A 17056-nucleotide genomic window follows, 5' to 3' on the forward strand; every position below is an offset into this window, starting at 1 on the left:
ATCTTGTGGCCACAAAAACTTGTGCCATAATAAATTTGTCAGTTTATAAGGTGTGACCAGACACTGTTGTTTCTGCCCTTCTGGAAACTATTTCTGGTTAATGTAGGCCAGAATTCAATTATGAAATCTTTGGTATGGTTGAAGCCAAAACTTTGGAAAAAGAAGTTTCCCCTACTATTTTCTATTAGCACTGGAATACTTAAAAAAAATCTTCTCTGTCACAAAGGACAGCATCAGCAATGACTGGAAGGAACAAAAGGAGAAAATCTCTGCTTCTGTTTAGAAGAAGAAATACTGTAGTCACAATGTGTTTTTTTTAAAAAAACAACAAACCTATTTTTCTGAAGTCACACTTTATTAAATTCTGTCACAACTTAACATTACTGCTGGCATTTCTGAGATTGGCTAGTCTGCATTAAACACTACTTCTGAAGTTAGGATGGCTGACAAGAAAAAGAAAGGCTAACATTAGGATCCTTAAAACAATTTCATTGCAATCCTCCAAGTCTGAAGGTGCAGAAGTGTTTATCTCACTAAAAATAATTTCCACGTCACATTGGGTTATGTATTGCATCTATATGCTAACTGTTGCAGCAATCTGCATGTGTTCATAATCTCATTATTTTCATTTTTCAATAACTTGGTTCATTCTACAGCTCCAGAATTTCTTCTTTTTAAAAGTTCTTGGCCTTGCAGTTCAATTCCCACAATTTTTTATTTAAAAAAGAAATAAAAGAAAGCAAGGAATCTGGAACATATGGCTTACTGTCCCTGTTGTCCCCACCTCCTACAGACGCCCCTGATTACTGATCCAGATACAGCTTTGCTTGATTCAGAAAAGCATCCTCATTCAACTTGTAGAATATAACTTGGCTCCCCCTGGTGGCAGTCCTGGGTGCTTTTTGAACAGGTCTCTCTTCTCTCAGCAGTAATGCAGTCAGGGTGAGTAATCTATCCTAATGGCTTTAAAGAGAGTTGTGGTGTCACTGGTTCCCACCCACTCCCTGGGTGGTTTAAAGCTTCCTGTGGTGTTTGAGGTAGTGGAAGTAGCTCTGCCTCTGTTGTTCCTGGGAAAAGGAAAGAGCAGCTCTCCTGAAGCAGCCTGCCAGGAAAGCCAACGTAGAGACCTTTGCTGTCCAAACATGGCACTAATTAATTTTACAAGGATATTCTTGGTTTATATTAAACATTACAAATAAAAGGGACTGAGGGGACACTGTGACATTTTAGGTAAGTTGTGCCACTTATGGTTTAGCAGGTCAAGATCCTGCATCTTGAACTGTTCTGGAAGGTATTTAGTACATTTTACACTCATTCAATATGTGCACAGCCACAAAATCAGCCCTAACAGAGAGGGCAAAACAGAGCAAAAACAGTGCTTAGCAATCCTAGAAGCCTTTGCAAGTGCAATCCCAGGAGCCCTTGCACCAACCGTTGATGTCTGTGGAGAGTTGGTGTTTGAGCAAGAAGGTTTGGAGAGAGTGATTGTGCTGTTTGCAGGCTTTTTCAATGGTGTTCCCAATATACACACTTACACCTAAGTACACGGTGCTTTGGAACACAACCCCAACATAAAATGGCCATTGCCTGTAATGCATGTAGATTCTGGGGCATGTGTTGTCAGTGCCCAACTACAGATTCTGCTTAGAATCAGTCAATGGATTCTGCAGAAGCTAAATTTCCCAAACAACTGTCAAAGCCAGTGTCATATAGCATGCCATTAGCAATATCTGATCAAAGCAGCTATGACTGTTAAACACCAAGTGGAACTAGTGAAAGGCATCCCTAGCCTTTAATTCTAGGCATAGTAATGAACCCAGACTCATTCTGCTATGTACCTCATTGATGAGTGGTGGTTTCCCACCTCACTGTAGGCCAATTTTGACAGGAGGGTGGGATTGCCCTTGTGGAAATCACATGACATCATTATGACATCAGATGACAAATTCAAAGGGGCTTGTTCCTTTGAAGGTATGCTGTCAGCACCAATCAGCAGAAAAAATATCTGTTTACGCCTGTAGAATGAATCCAAGCCATGTCTGTAAAGAGACATCCTTCCTCTCTGTTTACGGTTGCCTGCAAACAGTCTCTGACGGTGCACTGTCAGGCAAAGATCGTTGGTGCTTGCAAAGGCACAGGGCTTTGCAGGCACAGATGATCAACACTGCTTTGTCCTGTCTTTACCCTCCCTACCACTGATGCTATATATAGTGCCAGGTATGGAGGAGTTGGGCATGGCTTAGCAAAGGCAGCCTTGTGAGCCAAATGAAGAGGGAGGCTGGGCTTAATAGGCCCTCTGGGCAAAAGGTTTCCCAACACTGGTCTGTGCAGCCTTAGGCTACAATTCTTCCCTGGAATTAAGTTCTATGGAATTCAGTGGGGCTTCTTAGTAGGTCTTACAGAGCTGCACTGTTAATACACAGCACTATATACGTCTGCTCTGAATTCACACTGAGCACAATGAGATTTGTTCCTAGGTAAGTGGGTAAAGGACTGCAGCGTGAATTTATTTTCAGACACACTAACTGGACACAGATATCCCTTAGAAAAGCATGATCTGCCATGCGCAGAATGCTGATTGACACAGCCACTTTTTTACGTAGTAAAATTGCTTTAACTTTACCATTTCACTCATTTGGTATGCTGAAATCCTCCTGTGTATATTTCAACATGTGCCGAGTTCATGCCTCATTATGTGCCAGTTTAGACTTTGAAACATTTGGGAGCAACCCAACCTTGGATGCTATCAAAAGGTTGCATAAGGCCTGTTCAACACTAGAGACCCTGTGAACTATGCTCCCACATACTAAATTACAAGATTCATTTGAAGTCAGAGAGAAATCTTGTCTTAGATTTCATCAGTTCATAATTTGTTTTCGGGACGGTGGGGGATCTTTGCAAGCATAATACCAAAATCTGTGGATTGGCTAGAGGAAAACCATTTCTTTTTTAAAATGTAAAGTTATCTCTACTGCGTATTCAGAAATGTGCATGTTTACTCAGATATATGTTCAATGTAGCTTGAACAGAAATTGCTTCAACACACATTACAAAAAGAAGACGACTAGGACTCTGTGTGACCTAATTTCTTACTCATCCTTCACCACTTGGCATTGCTATGACATAAGCAGAGGCACTGCTATTGCTCAGTCTTCTGGAAACACGCCATGTTCCCTTAAGGTCCCCTGGGTATACTTCCAAAATCTGGACAAACCAGCCTTTATATTTAGCTGAAGCCAATCCTAATGCCTGCCCATTTGTGCCCTCCCTTCTTCAAACAGATCTGTATATACACTTCCCCGTGTTCTGAAAACTAATGTTTAAAATTAGTGCTGTGTTGTACTACTAATCCCTTTTCATCTAAAATATTACTCTTTCCTTTCTAAAAACTTTATTCTAGAACAAGAGTGGGGAACACCCCCTCTCCAAAAAAAAAAACAACCTGTGTAAGGCTGCATTCTCTCAGGGGCAATCTGCCAGGGGTGGACAAAGCCAGTGTTAGAAGCAGGTGGGGCAGCTTTTCCCTACTTTTCACCTACTTCTCCACCTTCACCCCTCATTAGTGCTCACATTAAATTAAACCAAAGGTGACATGAAAGCAGACTGCAGTTTGCTGACCCTGTTCTAAAGCTCTAATTCTGAAGGACCTCTACGGTTAAGGAATAACAAGTTTGCTGTAAGATCATTATACATCTGAGGGGGTGATTAAAATTTAAAGGACAGCACCCCACTTTTATGCTATGGCTTCTTAATAAAATGCTATTGCTTTTGAGTGAGGGAGAAAAAAAGGGGAGGGAGTGAAGTAGCAGAAAGAGAGGAACAGGTGGCCTGCCCAGTTTTCTTTTCTTCTGTGCCCACCACCTATTCAAGCTCTGCCCATCCCTGGTGTACAACTCCCAAATGAATACTGGCAAAGGAATGCAGTTGTTGGCATAGAAAGGGATCACCACATCTATTGGATCTTCTACAGAAGGGGTGGAGCATCTCCGGCCCATGGACTCATCTTGGCCTGCCATAGGATCAAAGTTGGTCTCCAAGCCTGCTTCACGCAAATCACAGCTACCTGTCCATCAGCTGACATCTGGCAGGGTTCAGCCATGCAGGACTCTGTTTTGCCAGCATGGATTGAATTCTCTGCTCATCAGACATGTAAGCACCACTGACTTAAATGGAACATACTCCCATGTAAGTAGCATACAATTGCAGCCAAAAAGCTATTCATTTTGGTTTAAAATTTCCAAGTGCTAAGCAAACAATGAAGTTCAGCAGAACTAGGAAGCATACCTCCAAAGCTAACAAGGCAATTCACATTGGTTAGGATCTCTTTGATTAGTCCACTGAGGACAGACTAATCATGTGCTATAATTAAGTCGGGCAGAAAAAACATCCAAAGCACAGGTAATCTTTATCAAGTTTCTTAGGGCAACTTCAAATCTTGCACAGCGGACAATGCACATTATTAAACTTAAATGAATGTCTGTTATATGCATACAGTGTGTGTGTGTGTGTGTGTGTGTGTGTGTGTGTGTACTCATATTCTGTAAAATAGGGCCACTTTACACCATTTTGGGAAGGTGCATGTATGAAGAGTGGCATATAAATGCCTAAAATAAAAACAGCACACAAAACATAAGAATATCCATCTGGATCAGGCCAATGCCCTCTCTTGTCTAACACCCTGTTCTCACAGTGGCCAACTGGATGCCTATGGACAGCCAGCAAGCAGGACCTGAGTGCAGCAGCACACTCCCCACTTATGATACCCAGCAGATGGTATTTAGAGATATACTGCCTCTGACTGTGAAGGTAGAATGTAGCCATTGTGGCAAGCAGCCATTGATAGGCTTGCTACCAAATATTCTGTCAACAGTGAGTTTCTTGCTGAACACACCTGTAGGATCCATGTGCTTCCAAGCCCGTACTTGTGACTTTCAAACTTTGGACTTAAAACATCCTAGGGGAGGGAGCAGCTAACCCCAAGTTGGGTGGGGACTGATCCAACCCCTCCAGTTTGTCTGCCCCTGCTGCCTGCTTCCAGCAATTTTGGCAGTAGTGGCAAGGGGAGTGGGGATGATGTAGATACAACGCTGGGGTTGTAGATACAACACTGGAGCTCAGAACAACTATTATTATTATTTGTTAGCCACCATATCTTGCCCATGGCAACCGTCCACCGATACATTAATACCAAGAGGAAAAAGAAATACATTAAAAACATCCCACCCACTTCTAAACGGCCACAAAAAAGCCAAAGGCCTTTCCCAGTCAGCAAATCGTTCATTTGATGAGCAGAGTAGAGGCAGTAACCCTGGATCAGCTGAGGCGGAGGGGTTGTGTGCCTGTCTGACTACCCACTTTTGACCACACCCATCACTGGCACGAAGCCCCTGAAGGACTAACCAAGGGTTAAAGTGGTCCTCAGACCAAGAAATGGTAAGCACTCCTATTCTAAGGGCAGCCCCTTAAAAAACATAGTACAAACTCAAATTTGGAGCCCAATCATTTTAAACCTTTGAAAAATTCAACAATTAGACCATTAAGACTATAAATAATGCAAGTACAATAGGTATGTAAGGGGAGACAAGAGCAAATGGAGCACAAATGATAAGAGACTGAGCTACAAAACAGTAAATCTCCAGTTCAAATCCCGCTTCTGTAATGAACTCCTTAGATGGTCTTAGACATGCTACTCTCCCTCAGGCTCAACATTTACAAAAGGGGGGTAATAGGGCTGACTTACTTTAGAGGGTTGTTGTATTGCAACTAGATAACGTATGTGAAACATTTTGAAAGTGCCAAACAAATGTTATTATGTATTCTAGATTGGTTACAGGCATAGCTACACTTTGACTACTAAATGAAATCACCATAGACTAGAAATGCAAACCCAGGAGTGATGCATAGTGTCCCATCAAGGGTTCATTTAACGCAGCAATACTGATTTCCTATCTGGGACTGGGAAACCACAAGGATTGTCAGGGTCTGCGAGGCTGCAATGCATGGCTGGTGAACTTTGCACAGGTTGCTAGGTCTCAGGCTGTGCAGGCTTAAGAAGCCCAGATATTCAGTCTTACAAGTTTTATCCTTCTCCCTTGGAAAGATTACCTTTAAATAGTATTGGGCAATCTATTTACTTTCAGAGGGACAGAAAAACCTACTGATTTATTGCTCATGCCTCATTAGCATTTGTTTGAAATATGTACCTGAAGGATAGTTTCTTTCAAACTATGCTAATCATCATTTTAGTTCCTGCCTGGCGAGAGGCCAGCATTTTCGCTGCTAGGGAAGCGAGGCCTTTTTAGAACCATGCCAAGAGGCCTAGCAATGCACTTGGCATTAAAGCTGCCTTTGGCAGAGGGGGCAGGGGTGGAAATCAAGAGTTTTAAAAAATATAAGAAGTGGACTTTTAACTGTCATGAGGTACATAACCACAAGCTTTTGCACAATCAAGGTCTTTGCAAAAGGTCACACAAATGCAAACATATTAAGAGGTAACTTAGGTCCATTTGCAAAGTTCCAAAAATCCTACTTTATTTTAAATTGAGGGTCACCTTTCAAGTGATTTGTTACGAGCTGCACGTACTCCTGCAGCAAAGCAAGAGAAACCATATCTCTAATGCCTGAAAGGTTAAGCTAAATGTCAGAGATTGCCGAGCCTTTTGCAGTAGGCAAGAGGAGTGCCATCACAAACACCCCCCTCTAATGGCAACGGATGTGTGTGTAAAAATAATTAACTTACCTAAGCAGTACCTCAATCCCAACTTGGTCTAACTTTACTGGTGTTTCGTTCTCTGTTAGCAGTCGCTACAGTCACAAGAAACATTTTCATAAGGGGCACTCGGAACATCTTTTTGTCTACAGCACATCACTTGTGGTTGTCATTAAGGCAACACAAAACGGAAGAGAATGGTAAAAAAAGAACTCTGTAGGCAGGATAATTTTTTCCTTTGAATTTGATACTAGAAATTTGTATTTGTTTTGGGATTTAAGCTTCAGGTGTGGAATTAGTTTTCCCTTCCTACCAATTTAGACAAGGATTTTAAATTCTCCCATGGCTATTTCTCTTGCTTATGACAATGCAATGGCGGTTCCATTCACCGGCAAATCTTGACAACACTCCACTCAAAACAATGGGGAGGGGACGCATAGAAGGAAGATTAGGAAAAATGAAACTTTATAATGATGCATACAGCCACTAGCCTAGTGCACAGAGCCCATCAGAGCACACAGAACACAACCCAAAGCCTGATTAGCAGGCCCAAAGATGACCAGGAAGCAAGGAGCATGGTTTGTGGTGGCAATGCCTGATCATTTCGTTTTCCCTCGGGCAACGAGTCGTCCTGCGCGCCCAGCTTCATTTCACACGCCTGTGTTGCAGGACAGCCGCGGGGCCCGAGAACGCACGAAGGGAGGGCAGAGGAAGCCCCGAGCTGCGCGCCGAGAGGGAACCTCCGAAGCTCGCCAGTTCCTCCAGCGCGCTTGCCAGGGCGCCTAGCGAGCGAGACCCCCGCGCCTCCGGCCCCCCTTACCCCGTTGGCGGCGGCGATGCGGATGATGAGCTGGATCGCCTCCTTCATGTAGAACCTGCCGTCTCCGCCGACCACCAAGGTGGCCCCCTGCCTCTCGGCGGGGTCGGTGGTGGAGATAATGCTCTGGATGAAATTCTCGGCGTAGTTGGCATTGCCCTGGAACACCTTGACGCGCTTGCGGAGGCCGCTGGTGCCGGGCTTCTGGTCCGGGTAGGCTTTGGTTTTGACGATCACGATCTTCACCATGGTGCCGAGGGCTGGAGCTGGATCGGGCGGGCGCGCTTGGGGAGCTGGGCTGGCTGCAGGGTGACTCTGCCTTCGCCTCTCTCCGCCTCTAGTAGCAGCGGCGGGGCTGGACTTCTGCAGTCACCTCTCACACCGAGCAGCCAGCTCCGCCCTCTTAAAGCCGCAGGCGCCGGAGATGAGACTCCCCTTCCGGATGGCCCGCCTGCAGCCCCATTCGGCGCTTCCCCTTCCCGGCTGGGTGCTGCGCCGACGAAGCCCGAGCCTGTGCTCACTGATTTCATACTGAAGCAGGTAGGGATGTATAAGACGGCAGCAGCCCATAGCCGACAGCGGGAGTACGCACAGATTCGAGACATATTTCATTCATGACTATTTCACTTTGTTCAAACAAAATAAAAAAATCCCTTCCAGCAGCACCTTAGAGACCAACTATGTTTGTTATTGGTATGAGCTTTCGCGTGCATGCACACTTCTTCAGATACCAAAGGATAAATGGACATAAATCTGATATCAGGAATCGCAAGACAGAGAAACCAGTAGAAGACTTCAATCTCCCAGGACATTCTATACAAGATCTCAAAGTAGCTGTCTTATTACAAAAGAATTTCAGAAATAGACTGGAAAGAGAAGTTGCTGAATTGCAACTTATTACCAAACTTAAAACCATGGAGAGACCTGGTCTGAATAGAGACATTGGATTCTTATCTCATTATACATGATAAAGCTATTTTTAGCCATCTCACCCCTTGCTTTTTCCTGTAAGACCAATTGCAGTCGTTAACAGTCAACAGGTTTAGCACACCTATCAGCCAATCACCCATTCCCACCACCCTTCTGAGTAATACCCCTCCCCACCCTCTCACTATATATAAGGGTCTGGTGACTTTTGTTTCAGTGTATCTGAAGAAGTGTGCATGCACGCAACAGCTCATACCAATAACAAACTTAGTTGGTCTCTAAGGTGCTACTGGAAGGATTTTTAAAATTTTATCATAGACAAAGTCCAAGCTTTTATTTGTCCATCACCTTGCTCTTTGGGGGGCAAAACGGGGTCTTTGAGCTGTACATCAGCACTGCTAACATATATATAATCATCAACTAGTTCTCTTGCATATGGGTTACCAATCCACCTTCTGCTAGTGATTTTATTTGCTCACCTCCTTAAAAAAAAATCATATCTGAAGTATGGTATAATCCCTTCATTCCAGTTTTAACTGTATCAAAGCATGGTTAAGTGTAACAATCCTATATTACTTCCTTGCTTATCTGTCACCACCTCCCTCATCCTCCAATGTGTGCTGAATTTAAGATAGTAAGCTCCTCGGAAAGGGGCCAGCCCCTTTATACATTGAAAAACACCATGTATACACATACAATGTTAATTATAATCTATTTTATTCAATTAGGCCACAATTTTCAGAGAAGGGAAAATGGCTTGGGGGGGGTTAGGTCAATAATAAAGTCAAATGGTTAAAAACAAGGGATTGTAGCCAATGCTAATTTTACTCAGAGTAGACACATTGACATTAATAAGCACAACTTAGGTCCAGGAGTTCCCATGGGTCTACTCTGATTGGACCTTAGTTCGATACAACCCATTTTGATTTTTTTTAAAAGCTCAACAGATCAAAACATTCTAAAATAAGCATTATGTGCCACACAAATTGCTTTTGGAGTTTATAGCTCTGGGTTACTGTACACTGATGAGTTCTGAAGTGGAGCTTCTCAAACTGGTTACACTGAGCAATGTTTCCTGAAGTTGCAGTATCTTGGATACAGTTTTTTTCTGGATTAAAATCAGAAGCAAACTTCACTCCACTTTTTAAAAAGTGATTTCTTCATAATAGAACAACGAGCAGTCAGGTAGAAGATTAAATACTGCATATGCCCCAGTTATTTAAAGTATTTTTACCCTACTTATCAGTGGCAAAAAGGCTCCCAGAATGTAATATAAATATAGATATAAATATAAATAATAAGACAATCCTTGTCCCTCAGGAATAAAATAAAAAATGCACAATATAAATGGAAAAAGAATTGGGATGGAAGAGGGGAAATAAGCCATTTTCATAACGGCTACTATTGGTAATGGAATGCTGCACTCAAGAGACTTTAGTCTGACCCTGCAGAGCCAAGTCATATGCTCTTATGGTGATGCTCAATTGTGTGTAGTTTCTCCAGTTTTCTTAGTTTACGAAATGTAGCCACAGATGTAGCCTTCTGTGATGGAAGACTAAGTTGAGTGTGTGAGACAGGGGCTGCTTAACCCTTTCCCCCCAGATATTTCTCACAATCTTCTCCAGCTGTTTTACCTTGCAATGGGGGGGGGGGTTTATGGTTAGACAAAAAGAAACATGTACTTGTATTTTTGCCCCTCTGGATGAGAGGGGAGAAAGGAGTTTTGTAATGAAAAAACAATTTTAGCAGGGGTGACCCCTCTCCTTATTTGGCAGCTGACACTTTGGCAAATGCATTTTATAAAAGAAGAAACTCAGAGAATAAATACTTGGAATAATAATTTCCCCAAATGTGGGCGTTTTTAGACAATTGACACCTGGGAAAGGTGTTTAATAGTCCTTAGAAGTCTGTGTGTGTCTGCCTAAGCCCTTAGACATTACTTCATGCTCTCAGATATGAAACATCTGGTTTGTGCAAAGTGAATAACTGCTTTAATCTAGTTTCAAATAGGCAAGTATTAGAAGAAGAAAAAACTCCACTTACTGTTCGGATAAAGGTCAGAGTTGCCTCATCTGAAGTCATGTAGAGACCTCTTGCAGGTTCTGCATGATGCTGTAACCTGCAGAGTGTGGCATGAGGATGGAGTTTGGAATTATCTAGCAAAGCATTTATGCATATTGTCATAATTTTATAAAAGACTTAAAAAAAAAACTTAATACCATCACCGCTTAAAATTAAATAATTCAGCATCCTACAAACCAAAGTATAAGCATGGTTTTGCAAATCCTATTTGACTTTCATGAAGCTTTATTTTACTTTAGAACAACAAAAAGCAGTTCTCATTATTTTGCTCTTAAAAAGTAGCTTACCAGAGGCTGATGCTTTCAGCTACAGTACAGGGAGGCCCACACTGGCAAGCCCTCTGAAAACAAGAATTCTGCCTTGTCTTTGGGTTATATAGATGGTAACTACCAACAATTGTGCTAGATCATGTAGCCTTACTTTATGACGGAAGAGACGTACTTGTTTGGCTTTTTCAGTCCAATATAAAAAGGGAGATGGAAAAATCCATGGATAGTTTGGTTAGATAATGGTCTGGTAACACCAAGGTCACAGGCTCGATTCCTATATGGGACAGCAGCATATTCCTGCATTGCAAGGGGTTGGACTTGATGATCCTCAGGGTCCCTTCCAGCTCTACAGTTCTAAGATTCTGTGTGCGCCGCCATAGACACCATGCATGGCAATATTTGGTAAATGGATGCCTTTATTCATGAGCAGCAAAAGGGATCAGTAGATGTTTGGTGATGGAAAAAATTGCATACACACAAAATCACACTATGCTTGCCCTGATAGAACAATTGCCAAGATTCTTAAGGTATACTGGTACAAGGAAATTTAGGACTTTAAAAATCAGTACCTTGATTTATTATTTTTACTTATCTCTCTATACTCTAGAGGCCTTCCTTATACTTTAGAATACATGGTTCACTTATTATTCCTTGTTTAAACATGTTGTTTTAGCTTCTCTGTTTAAAAATTACTTTCCAAACATGAAGTTTTCATTAGTTCTACAGTTTCTTCTATATATATATATATATATATATATATATATATATATATACACACACACACACACACACACAAACATATATATGAGAACAGTTTTAGACAGACTTAAGCAGGCAGTTTCTGCACTCGACCAAGCATGGTTTAAATTTCATAACTGACATTTACTTGCCTAGTATCCTGTTACGGCATAAGAAGCCAGTCTACAAGAGTGGCTGTGATATAAATATAGCTTTTCAAGACTTCTTGCACTTTCTTAGACAAGGTCATATAAATCTGATCTCTTATTTAAATTATAAGCCTGTTTTTAGTAGGCAGTTGTAACATTTCCTCATAGGCGTTTTGAAACTTTTTCAATTCTCCCTTTTGAAATGTGAAAACCAGAACTGTACACAGTACTCCAAGGGCAGTTGCACCAAAGATATGTATTGGCTCGGTTTTTCTCAATTCTTTATCTAATTAACCCTGACATGGTAATCATTTTTTCCATAGGTGTCATACATTGTGTTGCCATTTTCATTGAACTATCCACCACTGCTCCTAGCCAGTAACTGCCAGTTCAAAACTTGAAAACATATACATCAAATTAGGATTTTTTACCCCAATGTACATCACTTTATACTTGCTTACATTCACTCACATTGGCTATTTTGATGCTCATTCATCCAGTTTGGAAGGCTGCTTCTGGAGCTCCTTTCTGTTCTTACTGTCATAAACAATTTGGGATCGTCAGCAAACTTTGCTACCTTATTGCTCATTCCTAACTCTTGGCCATTTATAAACAAGTTTAAAAACAGCAATCCAAATAATGATCCTATTCTTATATCCCTTCTTTGTAAGAACTCTCCATTTATTCCTACTCTCTGCTTCCTGTTCTGTAGACACTTACTGGTTCCTAACAGGACCTGTCATTTCCCCTAACTGCTTATGAGTCTTTAACGGACATTAATGCACCAGATAAGCTCAGTATAAACTTAATATTGGATTTGCCTTCCCCATAGCAATGGTCACAACTTTGGCGGAGAAGCCATTGCATGAAATTCTTTAAGTCTAACATCAGGCGGGGGGTGCAGCGGTGCATCAACGCCACCACAGAACAGTGCAATAAGAGGGTACCCCTTAGAGGAGTCTAGCTGGAAGGCTCGGTCCAAAAGCCTAGGTGTATGGCAGATGGGCCACAGAGCTTTCTTCAGTGGCTTGGGAGGGTCATCCGTGTAGACCTGTGTCTTGGGGAGGACCCATTAATCCTAGGCTTGACTATCATGTGCCTGCCCTCCACCAGTCCTCCAATGCCTAAGCCAAATCCAACCTACACCGGGAATCAATAAAGTTGTGGCCTTATTTTAAATTCCAAAACATTGCCTGTCCAGTTTGTTCAGGGCCACTGCATCAACTGAAATGCCCTCGGTGCACCAGATAAGCTCAATATAAACTTATTATGGCCATTATCTCGGTCGCACTGTTTTCTTCCATCAGAGTCGATGGACAATATGGCGAAGAAGAAAAGACCCTGTATCCACAGGGTGGACATGGTCTTTGAATCCTCTTTGAAATGCCCTCTGTGCACCAGATAAGCTCAATATAAACTTAAAATTGGATTGTGGTGTAAGCTGACAGCCCTTGCTTGAATCAGTATCTGAGCAAGCAAACAGCAGAGCAGTGGGAGCTGAAAGTGTTGGCAGCAGGGGTGCCAACTTGAATAAAATATGGGGGGCAGGTAAAGCCTGCCCTGCATAATAGAACACATGATGGAGTACACACACACCATTATTATTTCCCCTGCACCTGATGTCAAGTGGATGCAGCTTGGCAGAAATAGTCTTGTGGGCTAAATTGGGGCTGGGGAGCCTAATTAGATCTGCAGCTGGAAGTTCCTCACCCCTGGCAAAATAACTTGCTAGTGATAGGGGTAGCAATGTGTAAACTTCCTGTTGGTTATTGGGAGGTTATTGGTTTGTTTTAGTTTTATTATATATTTTGTATTCTCATTTTCTGTTGTGAACCATCCTGGGATCTTTGGATGAAGGGTGGGATACTACACACACACACACACACACACACACACACACACCATACAATATCTAATGGATATGCTCAAAGTGTTAACATCTCAAAGATCTCTAAAAGGTTAGTTAGACAAGACTTACCTCTTGTAGAACCCATGCTGTTTCTCCTTCAGCAAGACTTATTCTTCCATATGCTTGGCAATCCTAGCTATAACAATGCTTTCCACCAGTTTTCCCATGACAGACATTAATTTCTCTCATGGATGGATGCCCTATGGATCAGCTGATTTGGCAGTTTTTATTTCATCAATGAAGTCTAGAATTTCATCTCTTGTCACCACTGTTTATTTCAGTTCCCAAGATTCCATTTCTTAGAAAGTTAGCTAAAGCACAGGGATCTCTTACATCGTTTGCAGTGAAGATTGAATTCTTTGCATCTATGCAATCTCCTTTTCCTCCTTTAACACGTCTTTGACTCCTTTGTCACCCAACAGTTGAACCGCCTCTCTAGCTGCTTTCCTCCTTTAATGTATTCAATATTATTTATTGTTGATTTTTTTTAAAAAAATATTTTTATTAAACAATTTCAACATAACAAATTATCAGTCCAAATAGTCAATTACATTATTCCCCCCCTTTTTCCCTCCCACTCCCCCCCCACCAAGGACTTTCCTCAGTTCCCCTCTGATTTCTTTGCACATATTGTTCTCTGCATGTTATAAAATTGTACATAACCTTGCCTTATCTATCATGTGTTCAACTAAAAAATTTGTGGATGTTTATTCAAAACCTGCCAAGGAGTCCAGATCATTTTGTTGTCTTTTTAGGTCATTTGTAAAATTATTTATTGTTGATCTTAATGCTTTAATGATGTGCTCCTTGAATTATTAATTTGCATCTTTGATTGACTGCCTGATACTTTGTGTGTGTGTGGGGGGGGCAAAGTTTGCATTCCTGCATTCCTATATTACTCTTGGGCCAAGTATTGCCACCCACAGGAATTCCATGAAGGAGTCTGCCCTATGGGGATTTCTAGTTTGCTTGACTCAACATCACTGAGGTACAGAGCAACACCACCTCCAGTGTGCCCTTCCCTATCCACTGTATAGTGTTCGTATCTCATACAATGCCTACCACATTTCCATTGTGCTCTCTGTATCCATGCTCTCCTTTAAAACCAAGCACTCCAGTCCATCCATCTTTATTCTAGCCAATCTCTAGCATGAGCATATAAACACCTTTGCCAGCTCTCTTTTTCCAAATGCCTCTGGCACATGCGTTTCACCGTATGGCATTTGGTATCATCCTCTCACATTTTGACAATCAAACATTTTCACCCACATCTCTTAGGGATGTTTTATCCTGTGCCAATACTTCTCAGCTCCTGTTGGCTTTCCCCAATCAGTTCAAAAGCCACTTTGCTACTTCTTTAGTTTAAGCACCAACAGTCTGGTCCCACCCTGAATGGAGGTACTCTTTAGAATGGAGGGGAAGAACTGATAAAAGTGCACACAGCCTGGTTTATTACAGCTCAGGTGAGCAAGCTTATGCCAGTTTACAATTCTCGTACCCCAAATGGGTTAAACTCAGTTTCTTTACTTGGTCTTAACCCTCCACCACCCAATCCAATTTACAGCAAGGAATAGAGCTTGGAAAAAGCAACTTCCACATATTAGGACTGTCATAAAAATAGTCATGCTTAATATTGCTTATTGTTGTATTAATTCTCACCATCCTAAGCCAGAACAAATAAAATGTTTTCACATTGCTTCCAAAAGATGGCAGACTCAGGTTTTGGCTACTCTTCAAAAATTTAAGTTAATTTTTGTGGATGAGCCATTGCAAATATTGCTCTGTAAATTCATTCTATGTACTCCTCACACGCTTGCCATAATCAACTGGACCCTCTTGGTATATCTTAGACATTGTGATATGAGGGGTTAATATTTAAAATATCATGGATTTTAGCTATCAAGGGCTCTGTAGGCCAAGTCCATTACCTGCAGGAAGGATAGCACAGACAATGGATGCTACAGACAATGCACTGATTGTATTATTCACAAGGCTGAGAATAAGGTGGACCTGCTCGTAATAGAACAGGTGCAGTTTCTGCAGAGTCTTCATGACCAGTTGTACACAAACATGCAGCAATAGTACAGGTTTAAGATTATGAATGCATGATTGACCATTTCAGACCCAAATCCCAGATAAAAGACCACAGCCAGCTTTGAAATCACAGAAAGCTGTAGTTTTGAAAGTGGAGCGAAGAAACTTTGATGTGAGGCATCATCTTCATATTGCACTCTGATGTTTGTCTTTATGCACAGAAATGTCTAGGAATATTAGAACGTGTTTTTTTGATCAGGCCACCTCTGTTAAGTCCCCTGCTTATGTATGAAACTGTACAGAAAGGCAAAGGCTGAAGATTTGTGATAGATTCTTGAAAAGATAACCACAATAATCCAAAATGAGGAACAGATTCTTGGTTTTAAAAATGATGAGATAAATCAAGCCATCCATGTATCAACGTGTAGTGCAAGACTGAATCTTTTCTACAAGGACCAAGAGAATGCCATTTCCTACCTATGATAGCTTAAGGCAAGATAGAATAAACACAGCTGTATATCCATTCTTCTTGCTCATTCTGTGGCATCACATGCTGACAGACCTGCATACAAAAAGCAGAAAAAGGAAATAACAATTTCAAGAGAAAAATGATTTGTATTGTGCAAGGACTATGGAAAGTGTCAATAGTTACCTAGGATATATTAACACACACACACCATTTATTTTTCTTGATTTGAATGTTTATCCCACACTTCCCCTGTAACTAGTTATAGAATTACATCTATGTTTTGACTTTTGTAAATACGCTAGAGATTTACCTCTAGAATTCTACATAATTACCATATTTTTGAGGAAGCATTGGGAACTGCTGGGGGAAGAAGGAAATCAGCAAAAATCACCCCATCCCTCCATTAGTGACACTTCCAACTAGAGCAAAAGCACAAGGAAGACCAAGTGGATTCCACCCACTGAGGATTACTGGCCAAGCATCTTTTCCCTCCATTATTACACATTGTGAAAACCCTGATCTACTATTGTGAAAAAGCCTAGACTTTTGGTTAATGAAAAGCATGAGAAACATAACTGTTCTACAATATGTGACAAGCCATTCAAAATATACCTCTGCGGCTGCAATGTGTGAAATGGCGGGCTGTGCACTGCATGCTGCCTCAATGCTCATATGCATGTATTTAAGTGGATGTGCACTATGGGTAATATGCATTCATTCCCACAAAGTGACTGAACTCTAGTGACTCCGTGAAGGGAGTGAAAGTCTGAAAAATGAGTCTGGCAACTTGTGCTAACAAAATTTCAAAAAGGGAACCCTCAAGGCAAAAACAGGGAGAATGCTTTATCAAGTATAGTTACCAAAAACTCAGTACTATACCTGGGAACTAGTGACAGCTGGGTCATATGTAATAGGGAAACAGAACAGAAAAAGGCACAGGCATGGACACTAGA

The 17056-nt window shown here is 41.5% G+C and overlaps 3 protein-coding genes across 13 annotated transcripts in view; 1 reads left to right on the forward strand and 2 right to left on the reverse strand.

Annotated features, from left to right (window-relative positions):
- The window catches only part of PGM1 (phosphoglucomutase 1), a 29355-nt gene extending 20844 nt beyond the window's left edge, over positions 1–8511 (reverse strand). The window contains exon 1 of the mRNA XM_083621172.1: positions 7530–8511. Within this exon, the coding sequence (XP_083477298.1) occupies positions 7530–7775 (246 nt within the window). The 5' untranslated portion in view covers positions 7776–8511. The remainder of the gene's footprint in view (positions 1–7529) is intronic.
- The window catches only part of EFCAB7 (EF-hand calcium binding domain 7), a 52198-nt gene that overhangs the window by 7556 nt on the left and 27586 nt on the right, over positions 1–17056 (reverse strand). For 3 of the 10 annotated variants that reach the window (XM_083621156.1, XM_083621157.1, XM_083621152.1), the window contains 2 exons: positions 16112–16196; positions 13860–14050 (listed from right to left, as the gene is read on the reverse strand). In XM_083621156.1, the coding sequence (XP_083477282.1) occupies positions 16122–16196 (75 nt within the window). In that variant the 3' untranslated portion in view covers positions 13860–14050; positions 16112–16121. Of the gene's footprint in view, positions 1–10496; positions 10573–12162; positions 12229–13859; positions 14051–15028; positions 16197–17056 lie in introns of those variants that run through there. The other 7 variants (XR_014549769.1, XR_014549770.1, XR_014549771.1 and 4 more) reach the window with 7 other exon arrangements.
- Positions 1–17056, forward strand: part of ITGB3BP (integrin subunit beta 3 binding protein) — a 79250-nt gene that overhangs the window by 2567 nt on the left and 59627 nt on the right. The window lies entirely within an intron of this gene.

This window comes from Podarcis filfolensis, assembly GCF_964270895.1.
Source record: "Podarcis filfolensis genome assembly, chromosome: 6".
Lineage (NCBI taxonomy): Eukaryota > Metazoa > Chordata > Lepidosauria > Squamata > Lacertidae > Podarcis > Podarcis filfolensis.